The sequence below is a fragment of the Sinohyriopsis cumingii genome, chromosome 17 (genome assembly GCF_028554795.1).
Source record: "Sinohyriopsis cumingii isolate HCF-2022 chromosome 17, ASM2855479v2, whole genome shotgun sequence".
In the NCBI taxonomy this organism is placed as follows: domain Eukaryota; kingdom Metazoa; phylum Mollusca; class Bivalvia; order Unionida; family Unionidae; genus Sinohyriopsis; species Sinohyriopsis cumingii.
The window spans coordinates 17,371,676-17,388,439 of NC_142977.1; the positions used below are offsets into that span (position 1 = coordinate 17,371,676).

General features: G+C 33.4%; 1 protein-coding gene across 2 annotated transcripts in view; it reads left to right on the plus strand.

Annotated features, from left to right (window-relative positions):
* Window positions 1-15,789, plus strand: part of LOC149777831 (sideroflexin-2-like) — a 41,863-nt gene extending 26,074 nt beyond the window's left edge. Inside the window, exons 11-12 of one of the 2 annotated variants that reach the window (XR_016415472.1) lie at window positions 6,198-6,245; window positions 8,561-8,641. Coding sequence is in view for 1 of the 2 variants with exons in the window: in XM_089938895.1 (XP_089795021.1) it covers window positions 6,198-6,245; window positions 8,561-8,672 (160 nt within the window). In the remaining variant the exon portion in view is untranslated. Of the gene's footprint in view, window positions 1-6,197; window positions 6,246-8,560 lie in introns of both variants that reach the window. The other variant, XM_089938895.1, reaches the window with a different exon arrangement.
* Window positions 15,790-16,764: the final 975 nt, after the last annotated feature.

Genomic DNA, 16,764 nt, shown 5'->3' on the forward strand with positions numbered 1-16,764 from the left:
ACTGATGTGAATAGGGCAGGTGTTATTGTATAATGGGTTCCCTGATATTATAACTGATGTGAATAGGGCAGTTGTTATTGTATAATGGGTTCCCTGATATTATGACTGATGTGAATAGGGCAGTTGTTATTGTATAATGGGTTCCCTGATATTATGACTGATGTGAATAGGGCAGTTGTTATTGTATAATGGGTTCCCTGATAATATAACTGATGTGAATAGGGCAGGTGTTATTGTATAATGGGTTCCCTGATATTATAACTGATGTGAATAGGGCAGTTGTTATTGTATAATGGGTTCCCTGATAATATAACTGATGTGAATAGGGCAGGTGTTATTGTATAATGGGTTCCCTGATATTATAACTAATGTGAATAGGGCAGTTGTTATTGTATAATGGGTTCCCTGATATTATAACTGATGTGAATAGGGCAGTTGTTATTGTATAATGGGTTCCCTGATATTATGACTGATGTGAATAGGGCAGGTGTTATTGTATAATGGGTTCCCTGATATTATAACTGATGTGAATAGGGCAGTTGTTATTGTATAATGGGTTCCCTGATAATATAACTGATGTGAATAGGGCAGGTGTTATTGTATAATGGGTTCCCTGATATTATAACTGATGTGAATAGGGCAGTTGTTATTGTATAATGGGTTCCCTGATAATATAACTGATGTGAATAGGGCAGGTGTTGTTGTATAATGGGTTCCCTGATATTATAACTGATGTGAATAGGGCAGTTGTTATTGTATAATGGGTTCCCTAATATTATAACTGATGTGAATAGGGCAGGTGTTATTGTATATTGTTTTCCCTGATATTATAACTGTTGTGAATAGGGCAGTTGTTATTGTATAATGGGTTCCCTGATAATATAACTGATGTGAATAGGGCAGGTGTTATTGTATAATGGGTTCCCTGATATTATAACTGATGTGAATAGGGCAGTTGTTATTGTATAATGGGTTCCCTGATATTATAACTGTTGTGAATAGGGACAGTTGGTATTGTGTATTGGGTTCCCTGATAATATAACTGATGTGAATAGGGCAGTTGTTATTGTATAATGGGTTCCCTAATATTATAACTGATGTGAATAGGGCAGGTGTTATTGTATAATGGGTTCCCTGATATTATAACTGATGTGAATAGGGCAGTTGTTATTGTATAATGGGTTCCCTAATATTATAACTGATGTGAATAGGGCAGTTGTTATTGTATAATGGGTTCCCTAATATTATAACTGATGTGAATAGGGCAGTTGTTATTGTATAATGGGTTCCCTAATATTATAACTGATGTGAATAGGACAGGTGTTATTGTATAATGGGTTCCCTGATATTATAACTGATGTGAATAGGGCAGGTGTTATTGTATAATGGGTTCCCTAATATTATAACTGATGTGAATAGGGCAGGTGTTATTGTATAATGGGTTCCCTAATATTATAACTGATGTGAATAGGGCAGGTGTTATTGTATAATGGGTTCCCTAATATTATAACTGATGTGAATAGGGCAGGTGTTATTGTATAATGGGTTCCCTAATATTATAACTGATGTGAATAGGGCAGTTGTTATTGTATAATTTGTTCCCTGATATTATAACTGATGTGAATAGGGCAGGTGTTATTGTATAATGGGTTCCCTAATATTATAACTGATGTGAATAGGGCAGGTGTTATTGTATAATGGGTTTACTGATATTATAACTGATGTGAATAGGGCAGGTGTTATTGTATAATGGGTTCCCTAATATTATAACTGATGTGAATAGGGCTGGTGTTATTGTATAATGGGTTCCCTAATAATATAACTGATGTGAATAGGGCAGGTGTTATTGTATAATGGGTTCCCTAATATTATAACTGATGTGAATAGGGCAGTTGTTATTGTATAATGGGTTCCCTGATATTATAACTAATGTGAATAGGGCAGTTGTTATTGTATAATGGGTTCCCTGATATTATAACTGATGTGAATAGGGCAGTTGTTATTGTATAATGGGTTCCCTGATATTATAACTGATGTGAATAGGGCAGTTGTTATTGTATAATGGGTTCCCTGATAATATAACTGATGTGAATAGGGCAGGTGTTATTGTATAATGGGTTCCCTGATAATATAACTGATGTGAATAGGGCAGGTGTTATTGTATAATGGGTTCCCTGATAATATAACTGATGTGAATAGGGCAGGTGTTATTGTATAATGGGTTCCCTAATATTATAACTGATGTGAATAGGGCAGGTGTTATTGTATAATGGGTTCCCTAATATTATAACTGATGTGAATAGGGCAGGTGTTATTGTATAATGGGTTCCCTGATATTATAACTGATGTGAATAGGGCAGGTGTTATTGTATAATGGGTTCCCTGATATTATAACTGATGTGAATAGGGCAGGTGTTATTGTATAATGGGTTCCCTGATATTATAACTGATGTGAATAGGGCAGGTGTTATTGTATAATGGGTTCCCTGATATTATAACTGATGTGAATAGGGCAGGTGTTATTGTATAATGGGTTCCCTAATATTATAACTGACGTGAATAGGGCTGGTGTTATTGTATAATGGGTTCCCTAATATTATAACTGACGTGAATAGGGCAGGTGTTATTGTATAATGGGTTCCCTAATATTATAACTGACGTGAATAGGGCAGGTGTTATTGTATAATGGGTTCCCTGATATTATAACTGATGTGAATAGGGCAGGTGTTATTGTATAATGGGTTCCCTGATATTATAACTGATGTGAATAGGGCAGGTGTTATTGTATAATGGGTTCCCTGATATTATCACTGATGTGAATAGGGCAGATGTTATTGTATAATGGGTTCCCTGATATTATAACTGATGTGAATAGGCCAGGTGTTATTGTATAATGGGTTCCCTAATATTATAACTGATGTGAATAGGGCAGGTGTTATTGTATAATGGGTTCCCTGATATTATAACTGATGTGAATAGGGCAGTTGTTATTGTATAATGGGTTCCCTGATATTATAACTGATGTGAATAGGGCAGGTGTTATTGTATAATGGGTTCCCTAATATTATAACTGATGTGAATAGGGCAGGTGTTATTGTATAATGGGTTCCCTGATATTATAACTGATGTGAATAGGGCAGTTGTTATTGTATAATGGGTTCCCTAATATTATAACTGATTTGAATAGGGCAGGTGTTATTGTATAATGGGTTCCGTAATATTATGACTGATGTGAATAGGGCAGGTGTTATTATATAATGGGTTCCCTAATATTATAACTGATGTGAATAGGGCAGGTGTTATTGTATAATGGGTTCCCTGATATTATAACTGATGTGAATAGGGCAGTTGTTATTGTATAATGGGTTCCCTAATATTATGACTGATGTGAATAGGGCAGGTGTTATTGTATAATGGGTTCCGTAATATTATGACTGATGTGAATAGGGCAGGTGTTATTGTATAATGGGTTCCCTAATATTATAACTGATGTGAATAGGGCAGTTGTTATTGTATAATGGGTTCCCTGATATTATAACTGATGTGAATAGGGCAGTTGTTATTGTATAATGGGTTCCCTGATATTATAACTGATGTGAATAGGGCAGTTGTTATTGTATAATGGGTTCCCTAATATTATAACTGATGTGAATAGGGCAGGTGTTATTGTATAATGGGTTCCCTGATATTATAACTGATGTGAATAGGGCAGGTGTTATTGTATAATGGGTTCCCTAATATTATAACTGATGTGAATAGGGCAGGTGTTATTGTATAATGGGTTCCCTAATATTATAACTGATGTGAATAGGGCAGGTGTTATTGTATAATGGGTTCCCTGATATTATAACTAATGTGAATAGGGCAGTTGTTATTGTATAATGGGTTCCCTGATAATATAACTGATGTGAATAGGGCAGTTGTTATTGTATAATGGGTTCCCTGATAATATAACTAATGTGAATAGGGCAGTTGTTATTGTATAATGGGTTCCCTGATATTATAACTGATGTGAATAGGGCAGGTGTTATTGTATAATGGGTTCCCTGATATTATAACTGATGTGAATAGGGCAGGTGTTATTGTACAATGGGTTCCCTGATATTATAACTGATGTGAATAGGGCAGTTGTTATTGTACAATGGGTTCCCTGATATTATAACTGATGTGAATAGGGCAGGTGTTATTGTATAATGGGTTCCCTGATATTATAACTGATGTGAATAGGGCAGGTGTTATTGTATAATGGGTTCCCTGATATTATAACTAATGTGAATAGGGCAGTTGTTATTGTATAATGGGTTCCCTGATATTATAACTGATGTGAATAGGGCAGGTGTTATTGTATAATGGGTTCCCTGATATTATAACTAATGTGAATAGGGCAGGTGTTATTGTATAATGGGTTCCCTGATATTATAACTAATGTGAATAGGGCAGGTGTTATTGTATAATGGGTTCCCTAATATTATGACTGATGTGAATAGGACAATTATTATTGTATAATGGGTTCCCTGATATTATGACTGATGTGAATAGGGCAGTTGTTATTGTATAATGGGTTCCCTGATAATATAACTGATGTGAATAGGGCAGGTGTTATTGTATAATGGGTTCCCTAATATTATAACTGATGTGAATAGGGCAGGTGTTATTGTATAATGGTTTCCCTGATATTATAACTGATGTGAATAGGGCAGTTGTTATTGTATAATGGGTTCCCTAATATTATAACTGATGTGAATAGGGCAGTTGTTATTGTATAATGGGTTCCCTGATATTATAACTGATGTGAATAGGGCAGGTGTTATTGTATAATGGGTTCCCTGATATTATAACTGATGTGAATAGGGCAGTTGTTATTGTATAATGGGTTCCCTGATATTATAACTGATGTGAATAGGGCAGTTGTTATTGTATAATGGGTTCCCTAATATTATAACTGATGTGAATAGGGCAGTTGTCATTGTATAATGGGTTCCCTAATATTATAACTGTTGTGAATAGGGCAGTTGTTATTGTTTAATCGGTTCCCTGATATTATAACTGATGTGAATAGGGCAGTTGTTATTGTATAATGGGTTCCCTAATATTATAACTGATGTGAATAGGGCAGGTGTTATTGTATAATGGGTTCCCTAATATTATAACTGATGTGAATAGGGCAGTTGTTATTGTATAATGGGTTCCCTAATATTATAACTGATGTGAATAGGGCAGTTGTCATTGTATAATGGGTTCCCTAATATTATAACTGTTGTGAATAGGGCAGTTGTTATTGTTTAATCGGTTCCCTGATATTATAACTGATGTGAATAGGGCAGTTGTTATTGTATAATCGGTTCCCTGATAATATAACTGATGTGAATAGGGCAGTTGTTATTGTATAATGGGTTCCCTGATATTATAACTGATGTGAATAGGGCAGTTGTTATTGTATAATGGGTTCCCTAATATTATAACTGATGTGAATAGGGCAGTTGTTATTGTATAATGGGTTCCCTGATATTATAACTAATGTGAATAGGGACAGTTGGTATTGTGTATTGGGTTCCCTGATAATATAACTGATGTGAATAGGACAATTGTTATTGTGTACTGGGTTTCCTGATATTATAACTAATGTAATAGGAACATCTTTTGATTCCCTGTTTACCACAAGCCTCTCTCATAAGCAGGCTATATTTTGGTCTAGGCAAGCACATCAACTGTTCTTTGCCTCAGCTAGATTGAAATAGTGAAGAATCTCCACCAAGGCTTTATTGCCACATGCCTCTACTATTCTTTATTAACCTTCATGCCTTTCTATGACCTGCCCATATGCCTCTCTCCAGATCAATAAAATACTTCATTAAAGCTGCATGGTTTTTTATTTTTACCCTTTATGCTTATTTAATGTAGATGACATAAATAAATGTGTTTTTGTCTGTTTTTTATGTCCATAACAGATGATACCCTAAATTTAATCATGGAAAGCAAGCCATTTGGTTGCAGAAAGTCCCTTTGTTCTAACAGTGCATTTCTCTTTTTAAAAATGTGCCCCTATCCAGAAATGTGCCCATCTTCATCTTCCCTCTGCAGTAATTTCTAATTAAGGGCACTGCAGTTCATGTTAGTACCTCTAACAGGATGGTCGATCCAGGTGTAATAATAGCAACTATATTCATTATTAAAACAATTTTTATTTTTTCTTTCAGATTATTAGTGATGGTTCCTGTGGGCTGTGCCATATTTAATCAGAACTGGTAAAAATATTTACAATTTTGACAGGAAAATATTAATTTAGGTGTAAAAGTGAACATATTCTTTTATGTTATCTACTGTATGTATGTGTGTATGTGTCTGTATATATATATTTTCACTTGTGTCATACGACAGTGTCTCTGGAACTATGAATGATGGTAAAGTTTAGTCATATCGTCCAAAGGAGAGAAGAGAGCGAAAAAGATAGAATTATATAGTCTTTTGAAATGTTAATTAAAGCAGAATAATGACTTAGATGAACTGTCAGTATATTAAAATATTTTAATTACCTCTTGTTGGTTCATCATTTCACTTAGTTTCTATTCCACGCTAATTTCGATACGCGAGTACATGAATGCATGACAGTTCAGGTTCAGTGTACAAGAGGCTAACCATGTTAGTAGTGCACTACTTTCTTCATAAAAACCATATTTCATGTTTAAATCACGAGTGTATATTATATCGATTTAATAAATGTGAATAACAATAGAAACTCAAAAAGAAAACAGGAGTTCATTCATTCGGTCTATATACAGTTGCCCATAGCATATTGTAACTTCATTCAAAGTGCAAATATGTGTATTTTTATCTGATATAAATAAAATATGTGTGTAGTATGTACTCTATCAATGATCAATGATATACCACTCATTGTTTACCTTTTTTATTAAAAGAAAACTCGGCAAGCCTCGTTTTCTTTTAATGAAAAATTTATACATGTCATGGTATATAATTGATATAGCGGACATACTATACATATATTATAAATATATATATATGTGTGTGTGTGTGTGTGTGTGTTTACATGAAGCCAAGAAGTTTAGGTGTTAAAATGAAAGAGAACATGGATGGGTTTCCTTTGGACTCATTGTATTTTGTATGTTACACAACTACAGTAGTTGTTTTTTCGTGGTTGCTGATGTTCTAGGGTTAAACACCATTTTTCAGCACAATCTAGGCTATATATGGCGGCCAGTATATCTGGTGGAGGAAGAACCCTGGAAAACCCAGGGAAGAACCACTGACCCACGAGTAGCTGCTTTTTCCCACGTATGCATGCTAGCTGAGGCTTGGACTCAAACACACGCAGACAGAAGTGAGATGGCAGTGATCTGGAACAGTGAGCACTTTAGACCACTCAGCCACTTGGAGCCCCAACTACAGTAGTAGGGGCATATAGTGTAACTTGCTCACACATACATCTGTGATAATTGAGTGACTTCTGGTTCCATCAATTATGCATTGACATTAAATCAGTTGTATGCTAATTGAGTGACTTATGGTTCCATCAATTATGCATTGACATTAAAATCAGTTGTATGCTAATTGAGTGACTTCTGGTTCCATCAATTATGCATTGACATTAAAATCAGTTGTATGCTAATTGAGTGACTTCTGGTTCCATCAATTATGCATTGACATTAAAATCAGTTGTATGCTAATTGAGTGACTTCTGGTTCCATCAATTATGCATTGACATTAAAATCAGTTGTATGCTAATTGAGTGACTTCTGGTTCCATCAATTATGCATTGACATTAAAATCAGTTGTATGCTAATTGAGTGACTTCTGGTTCCATCAATTATGCATTGATATTAAATCAGTTGTATGCTAATTGAGTGACTTATGGTTCCATAAACTTTGCATTGACTTGTGATTTCTGCCAGCCATTATAAAACACTTTCAAGTGAGTGAAATCTTACACTAAATACTTATCTTTAAATAAACTTTAGGTTTTAAATCTATTTGGAGATGAACGGATTTATCCAGTATGTAACATGAAAATATTATGGTATGAGCTGATAAGCCCTCTGCAAGTATTATTCACCCAGTTTAAGGAATAATTTCATATGTTCAAAGTTACAATCTAATTATTTTAACATAATTATTTATCAGTTCTGCATATTTAAGATAGAAAGTTACTGATGCTTGCATAAGTATTGGTGTATTGTGTATTTAACTTTTGGTGTCAGATAAATTCATGATGGTGATGAAAGATGTTTGTCATTGCAGAATTTGACCACCTACTCACTTCTTCCTACTTTACATCACATTACCATATCTAGCCAGGTCATAACAGGCACTTGCCTAATATTCTTCAACCTTCAAAGATACATTTCAAGATTTAGCTTAAAGTCTTTACTTTTTCTCAAACTGTGATCATTAATGACTGTAAAGAGAAAAGATTTTTTTTTTTATTGTTTAAATTGTGTGGTGTCAGTGATGCTGTGTCACAAATAGTGACGAGCAGAATCAACTGTATACTCAAACATATATTAACTGAACCGATTATCTTTTACGTTTGATTATATTACAGTTCTGTTCCAACAAGCAGACTGCAGAGTGTGGATGGCAAACATCTCAAGGATCTGGAAGCTGATTATGGAAAGCCTTTACCTGACAGAGTTTATTTCAACAAAGGCTTATGATTATCTACTCTTATTTAAATCAACATTTCTTTTAATTGCATGTTTATGTCAAAGAAAATATTATAGAAGTGTCCTGTGTTTTTTTCCGTACAGATTTAGTAACATTTTTAAAAGCAGCACATTTGAAGTTTTTTTTCAGAATTGGTACAAGTTTTTTTCGTTACTGTTATATATTAAAAATGTATGAAGCTATTTTTCTTAAATATATACAGTATCAATTAGAAGAGTGTATATTTTTGTCACTATTTGTATATATGGAATATTAAATACAAAAATTGGACTAAACTTTTATATTGTTCAAGACGTTTGTGTGATATGTAATTTACTACTTACAAGTCTGTGATATAAGTAGATTATGTGCATCTCTGGAGGAATTAAGTAATTTATACATTATTAAATATTGCCCAGAGCTATGTAGGAACAAATTGTGTATGATTCCATCAAGCTGATGACAGCTACTTTCAAACAGGAAGCAAGGCAAATAAATATATTATGGAAGAGTAAGTTCTTCCTTCAGTGTGTTTCAGAATTGTCATAATGAGGTAAAAGTCATGATAAGTGCATAACAACGGTCCATGTTTCACTATGTACTTCTCAATAGTGCTTTTGTTAAACTTGTATGAGGTGATTATGAGTTTCAGTCTAACCCATAACAGTCTTCCAACACATAAGATTTGCACATTTGATCTTAGCATAATACTTTCACTAATTTATGGCTTTTGGTTTGTTGTGTTGCTTTTCTTGTAGCTTTATTTTGTTTTTGTGTGTGTAGTTATTTAATCAAATTTTGAATATTTTATGATTCTGTCTTGTAGAAGTTTTATATTGAAGGGTTGTTGAATCCTAGTCCCAATTTCATTCAAAGTTTATAGCATAAATGGAATCCAAAATGGCTCACGTACAAAGAAAAAATCGTGAAACTGATGAACCACTTTGATTTATGGCTCGATGATTTGCTGTAGACATTTCTTACATCTTAATGGAAAAACTGTAGCATTAATTTCTAGTAGTATTTATAAGTAGGCTTTAAAATGTATAACAGTGTGTCAGGTATATTTATGCCTTGTGATGCATTTTTTACAGCATCGTGTCAGGTACATTTATGCCTTGTCATTCATTGTTTGGAATAATTTGTCAGGCATATTTATGCTTTGTTATTCATGGTTTACAACATTGTGTCAGGCACATTTATGCCTTGTCCTTCATAGTGTACAATATTGTGTCTGGTTCATTTATGCCTTGCCATTCATAGTTTACAACATTGTGTCAGGTACATGTATGCCTTGCCATTTTTAGTTGACAACATTGTGTTAGGTACCCTTATTCCTTGTCAGTCATTGTTTACAGCATTGTCAGGTACATTTATACCTTGTAATTCATGATTTACAACAATGTGTCAGGCACACTTATCCCTTGTAATTCTTAGTTTTGTCATGTACATGTACCTTGTCACTCATAGTTTATGATCCAGAATTATTTAAATTTTGTGAGAATGACATAAATACAAAAACGTTTACCTCTGAAAACTTTACTATGCACATTAAATAATTCAAAATACAGAATCATAAGGTAATTTTACATATAGTCCTCTATTTATATGGAAAAGGAATATTGAAATCCCCTTGCAGGTACAATACATATAGTAATCCCCTTGCAGGTACATTAAATATAGTCATCCCCTGGCAGGTACAATACATATAGTAATCCCCTTGCAGGTACATTAAATATAGTCATCCCCTGGCAGGTACAATACATATAGTAATCCCCTTGCAGGCACAAGAAATATAGTAATCCCCTTGTAGGTACAATACATATAGTAATCCCCTTGCGGGCACAAGAAATATAGTAATCCCCTTGCAGGTACATTAAATATAGTCATCCCCTGGCAGGTACAATATATATAGTAATCCCCTTGCAGGCACAAGAAATATAGTAATCCCCTTGTAGGTACAATACATATAGTAATCCCCTTGCAGGTACAAGAAATATAGTAATCCCCTTGCAGGTACAAGAAATATAGTAATCCTCTTGCAAAGATTGTCCAGTCAGCCAGCATGTAATCTTATGTCCACAACTAGTTTAGTGGATATTATGGATTCCCATAAAACTTAGTAAATATTATGGCCATCATTTAAATATGCTCATAGCAGCAAATCACTCTGCTTCTGCAATGTTTGCATTGAGTTATTGCCCTTTTTATCTTGTAGCAAAATACTGTGTGAGACAGAATGTTGTGAATAAACCTTTTCTCGAGTATTTGATGGCTCACTGAGAAATCTTGGTCCTTATCATGGCCATCATCTAATGATATGAATTATGTCTAAATTTTGTGTATGCACTATTTTTAGATGAGTTACCCAGTTTTTTAAATCATAAACTTGTTTCCATTATGAGGGTAGGGGTCACAGGGAAATGTAACAGGTGGGGTATATTTGTGTGAGCAAATTTCACATCATTTCTCAAGTTGCATTACTAAGATGATTACTGTTTTAATGTGGTACAACAAGTAATAATGTTTGTTTAAGGAGGAGTTTAAATTTGGTACAGTATGTAATCATTTTTTGTTTAATATGAATTTTAAATACAAGGCATTTGTTTTCTAGGTATATTATTTTAAATATTATTCGAACAAAAGTTTGATGAACAAAGTGCTTTTTACACACACAATCACAAATGTACAAACATGTAGAATCACTGGCACAACCAGTACATCACAACCACAGCCACCAGAAGCAACTTAGAAAATAGCATCCTTGCATACCATGAATCCAGAAACAAACAAAATCATAATAGAAAACAACGGCAACATCAAATCTCTGGCATTTACATTTTTGTGTATACATTTTTTCTTTTTCTTTATGGATTTATTGGTGATGGTATGATTTTGTGTGCATGATCATTAATTTGAGTTGGGAATGGATCTGTCATGGCATAATGCAAACAGCTTAGAGTCTGATCTGCCATCACATAATGCTGAGGGGCTATTTTGTTTTTTCTGCTGATTATGCCTAACGAATTGTAGATACACCAGTGCATTACGCGAAAGCAGATGACGGGCTATCTTGTTTGTTCTACTGATATTGCCTAATGAATTGTAGATACACCAGTGCATTATGCGAAGGCAGATGAGGGGCTATCATGTTTTTTTCTACTGAATATGCCTAACAAACTGTAGATACACCAGTGCATTATGCAAAAGCAGATGAGGGGCTATGTTGTGTTTTCTACTGATTATGCCTAACGAATTGTAGATACACCAGTGCATTATGCGAAAGCAGATGTCGGGCTATCTTGTTTTTTCTACTGATATTGCCTAACAAGCTGTAGATATACCAGTGCATTATGCGAAGGCAGATGAGGGGCTGTCTTGTTTTTCAACTGATTATGCCTAATGAACTAGATACACCTGTGCATTATGCGAAAGCAGATGAGGGGCAGTCTTGTTTTCTACTGATTATGCCTAACAAACTGTAGATACACCTGTGCATTATGCAAAGGCAGATGAGGGGCTATCTTGTTTTTTCTACTAATTATGCCTAACAAACTGTAGATATACCAGTGCATAATGAGAAGGCAGATATAGATCTTTGCATGTGCAACTGGACTCGACTTTCAAGCAAGGCAATATAGTAATTGCAGGAAGAAGTGTATATAAGTATATAATGCTCATTTATTCCAGAATAAAAGCAGTATATTTCAGATTACCAAATTTGTAATATTTTGTAATGCCTAACCAAGTGTCTTTTTATATTTTATTGCATTAAAAGGAGAGAGGGAAAAAAATTAAGATTGCAAATTCTTTTTTTTGTAATTCAGGCCACCAGATGATAATACAATTTCATTCATTATAAATATTGTCAACTCTGAGAAACAGCTCAGATACTATATGTGTAGTACAAAAGAAATAAGTTGTAAGTTTACTTATGTTATATTAATTGTGTACAACATTCTACAAATATAAATACTGCATAATATATTTAATATATTCATATATGTTTGAAGACATATATTTTCTTCCTTTACAGTCATGTCAGGAATCTGTTTAATATGTATATCTATTAAAGAAAAGCACAGCGCATATAGTTCACAAGTTGACATTGTTATTTTCATTGGTGAGGCCATAAAAGTAACTAACTTTCCTTCAAATAGAAAAAATGTAGTACATATATCCTTATATTAATTTTTCTTCATAATTCGTTGTAAAAAGTGCAAATACTTAATAATTGCAGTTCTTCTTCAACCAGTTTCTTTTCCCTGCCTATTTAAATCATCAGACGATGATTTTAAATCATCAGATCGTGATTTTAAATCATCAGATCATGGTTTGAAATCATCAGATCATGGTTTGAAATCATCATATCATGGTTTGAAATCATCATATCATGGTTTAAAATCATCTGATCATGATTTGGAATCAGCAGATCATGGTTTTAAGTCAGCAGATCATGGGTTGAAATCATCATATCATGTTTTGAAATCATCAGATCATGGTTTTAAGTCCGCAGATCATGGTTTTAAGTCAGCAGGTCATGGTTTGAAGACTTGTATTGGCATCTTACAAAATTACACAGTAAGTCAAAAGATAATTTTTGTTCCAATAAACTTTTATACTGAGAGTTTCAATTGAGACGTTAACCAAATTTTACCTTCTTCCTGTGATGCAATTATTAGTTGGAATGCTTGTGCATCTCTAAAATTTTAAGATGTTCATACATGTTCAAATTCAAAAACACAAGGAAGATGTTTTATGTTTGCTTCACACAAAGTCCACTTGGCAATGTCCAATTTGGGAAACACTGCATAGCAATGGCATCACCTAATTTAGTAAATATTACCTAACATTGGGTGTGCTTAATTTAGTAAGCATTATAGCATATGCCTTGCCTAATTTAGTAAATATCACAGCACTGTCCTTGCCTAATTTAGTAAATATCACAGCACTGTCCTTGCCTAATTTAGTAAACATAATAGTATTGGCCATTTCTAATTTCAGAAATATCACAGCACTGGCCTTGGCTAATTTAGGAACCATTACATAGCATTGGCCTTGCCTAATTTTGTAAATATCAGCACTGGCCTTGGCAAATTTAGGAAACATTACAAATCATTGGCCATGCCTAATCTCTTAAATATCACAGCACTGGCCTTAGCTAATTTAGGAAACACTACATAGCATTGGCCTAGTCTAATTTACTAAACATTATAGCATTGACCTTGCCTAATTTAGTAAATATGACATACTATTGGCCTTGCCTAATTTAGTAAACATTACAGCATTGGCCTTGCCTAATTTAGTAAATATCACAACATTAGCCTTGCCTAATTTAGTAAACATTATAACATTAGCCTTACCTAATTTAGTAAATATTAATAACATTATCCTTGCCTAGTTTAGTAAACGTTATAACATTGGCTTTGCCTAATTTAGTAAACAGTATAGCATTGGCCTTGCCTAATTTAGTAAATATCACATAACATTAGCCTTTCCTAATTTAGTAAACATTATTACATTGGTTTTGCCTATTTTACTAAACATTATAGTATTGGCCTCGCCTAATTTAGTAAATATCACATAACTCTGGCCTTGCCTAATTCAGTAAATATTATAACATTGACTTTTCTCAATTTAGTAAATATTACATAACATTAGCCTTGCCTAATTTAATAAACATTATAACACTGGCCTTGCCTAATTTAGTAAATATCACATAAAATTGGCCTTACCTAATTTAGTAAATATTACATAACATTAGCCTTGCCTAATTTAATAAACATTATAACATTGGCTTTTCCTAATTTAGTATACGGTGCACAGAATATGCATTATCTAGTTTATTGAACATTACATAGCATTAGCATTGACAGAGTAGACATTACACAACATTACTATCGCCATATTTAGCAGACATTACATAACATTAGCATTACCATATTTAGTAGACATTACATAACATTAACATTGCCATATTTAGTAGACATTATGTAACAGCATTGCCATATTTAGTAGACATTATGTAACAGCATTGCCATATTTAGTAGGCATTCCACAACATAGCATTGCCATATGTAGTAGACTTTACACATTAGCATCACCATATTTAGTAGACATTACACAGCATCACCATATTTAGTAGACATTATATAACATAACATTGCCATATTTAGTAGACAATACATAACATTAGCATCCCCATATTTAGTAAACATTACATAACATAGCATTGCCATATTTAGTAGACATTATATAACATAGCATTACTATATTTAGTAGACATTACATAACATTAGCATCCCCATATTTAGTAGACATTACATAACATCATTGCCATATTTAGTAGACATTACACATTAGCATCACCATGTTTAATCGATATTACACATTAGCATTGCCATATTTAGTAGACATTACATAACATATTGCCATATTTAGTAGTCCTTACTTAACATTAGCATCACCATATTTAGTCAGTATTACGTAACATTAGCATCACCATATTTAGTCGACATTACATAACACAGCATTGCCATATTTAGTAGACATTAAATAACATAGCATTACCATATTTAGCAGACATTACATCAGCATCCCCATATTTAGTAGACATTACATAACATAGCATTGCCATATTTAGTAGACATTACACATTAGCATCACCATATTTAATAGACATTACACATTAGCATTGCCATATTTAGTAGACATTACATAACATTGGCATGGAGTTATTTAATGTGTGCATGTGTGACTGGGATTTTTAATATAACATTTTATTTTAAAATTCAGTCATATCGCTATGGTGTCTTCAGTTTATAGTGATGTCTGGCACTGGGACATCAAGCCAGTCATGTAGCATCATGTCCCACCCAGTCACATTATCCTGACACCAGGCTGAGCATTCCTGACACTAACCTTTTAATGCTTAAAATTACAAGATTTTTGGAGTTCCTTCCTGTGTTTAAAAATGTAGAATACAAATTTACAATTACGTCTACTTTGCAAAGCAGATACATTTCTCATCTGAAGTGCTTACAGAAAGAATTTTGGAAAATTGTAGTTTACAATACAACTGAAAGGTCCAACGTTCACATACGAAAGGACCTTTTGATTTAATGGCTATTTTTGTCTTGTATATGTTTTCTGTTTATTGAGGTAATGCCATGTAGGCTACAGATCCCAATTACTACACAAGTTGTACAGAACATGTGAATGAGAGATAATTTTAAGCATAAACAAAGAATAAGTTATTGCATTATTATTCACTATAGCTTATATTGCTATAATCATGGAGTACCTTTCAAAACTTAAGTGTACATAATACAAATTTTACATCTTGTATTCAAGATATGGATTTTTTACTCACTTTTATGGACAGATAAGAACTTATCCACTGCAATTCAGTGATATATTTAGAGAAACAAAGTTTACTAAACAGTTAAAACAGTTCTTTTCCTGAACTATTTCGTAAATATTAGTTTCTCTCATTCAGCAAGGTTGTACAAAGCCTCTCCAAAACCACGAGAAATAAGCATATAATTTCTTTTATTAGCCCATATCTTACAACCCGATGATGGCGTTCATTGCAGTCGCATATTGGAACAACTATTTTGATGCAAACGACTTAAAAAGCAATACAACCAAAATCAAATCATACAATATTAATGCCTATGTGGTCTTTATGGGGCACTCTACAGATATTATGAGTTATTTGCTTTCCGCATTTTAGGCCATTTAAGGCTGCTTCATTTGATCGGATGCAGGACTCACCATAGCCACCAGACAGAGTTATTTTGATGGGAAAAAATTATCTTTACTTCATAATTTTATATTTTAATTATTATTTATTCAGTTTATCTAAAGCCCGATAGGGGAATATAGTTTTGCAGTACATGATCTCTCATGCTATATTGGTTAGAAATTTTTTTTTTTTTACATTCTAAGTCTAAATTGTCTGTAATTAAATTTGTCTTGATAGTCTGCCTTTTCTACACTTACTGAACTGGTAATTGACCGGCATGCTTCTATTTTTGTCCATCTATAGCATGTACACCAGACTGGTATTTAACACCATTTTCAGGCTAAAAATCACCCACT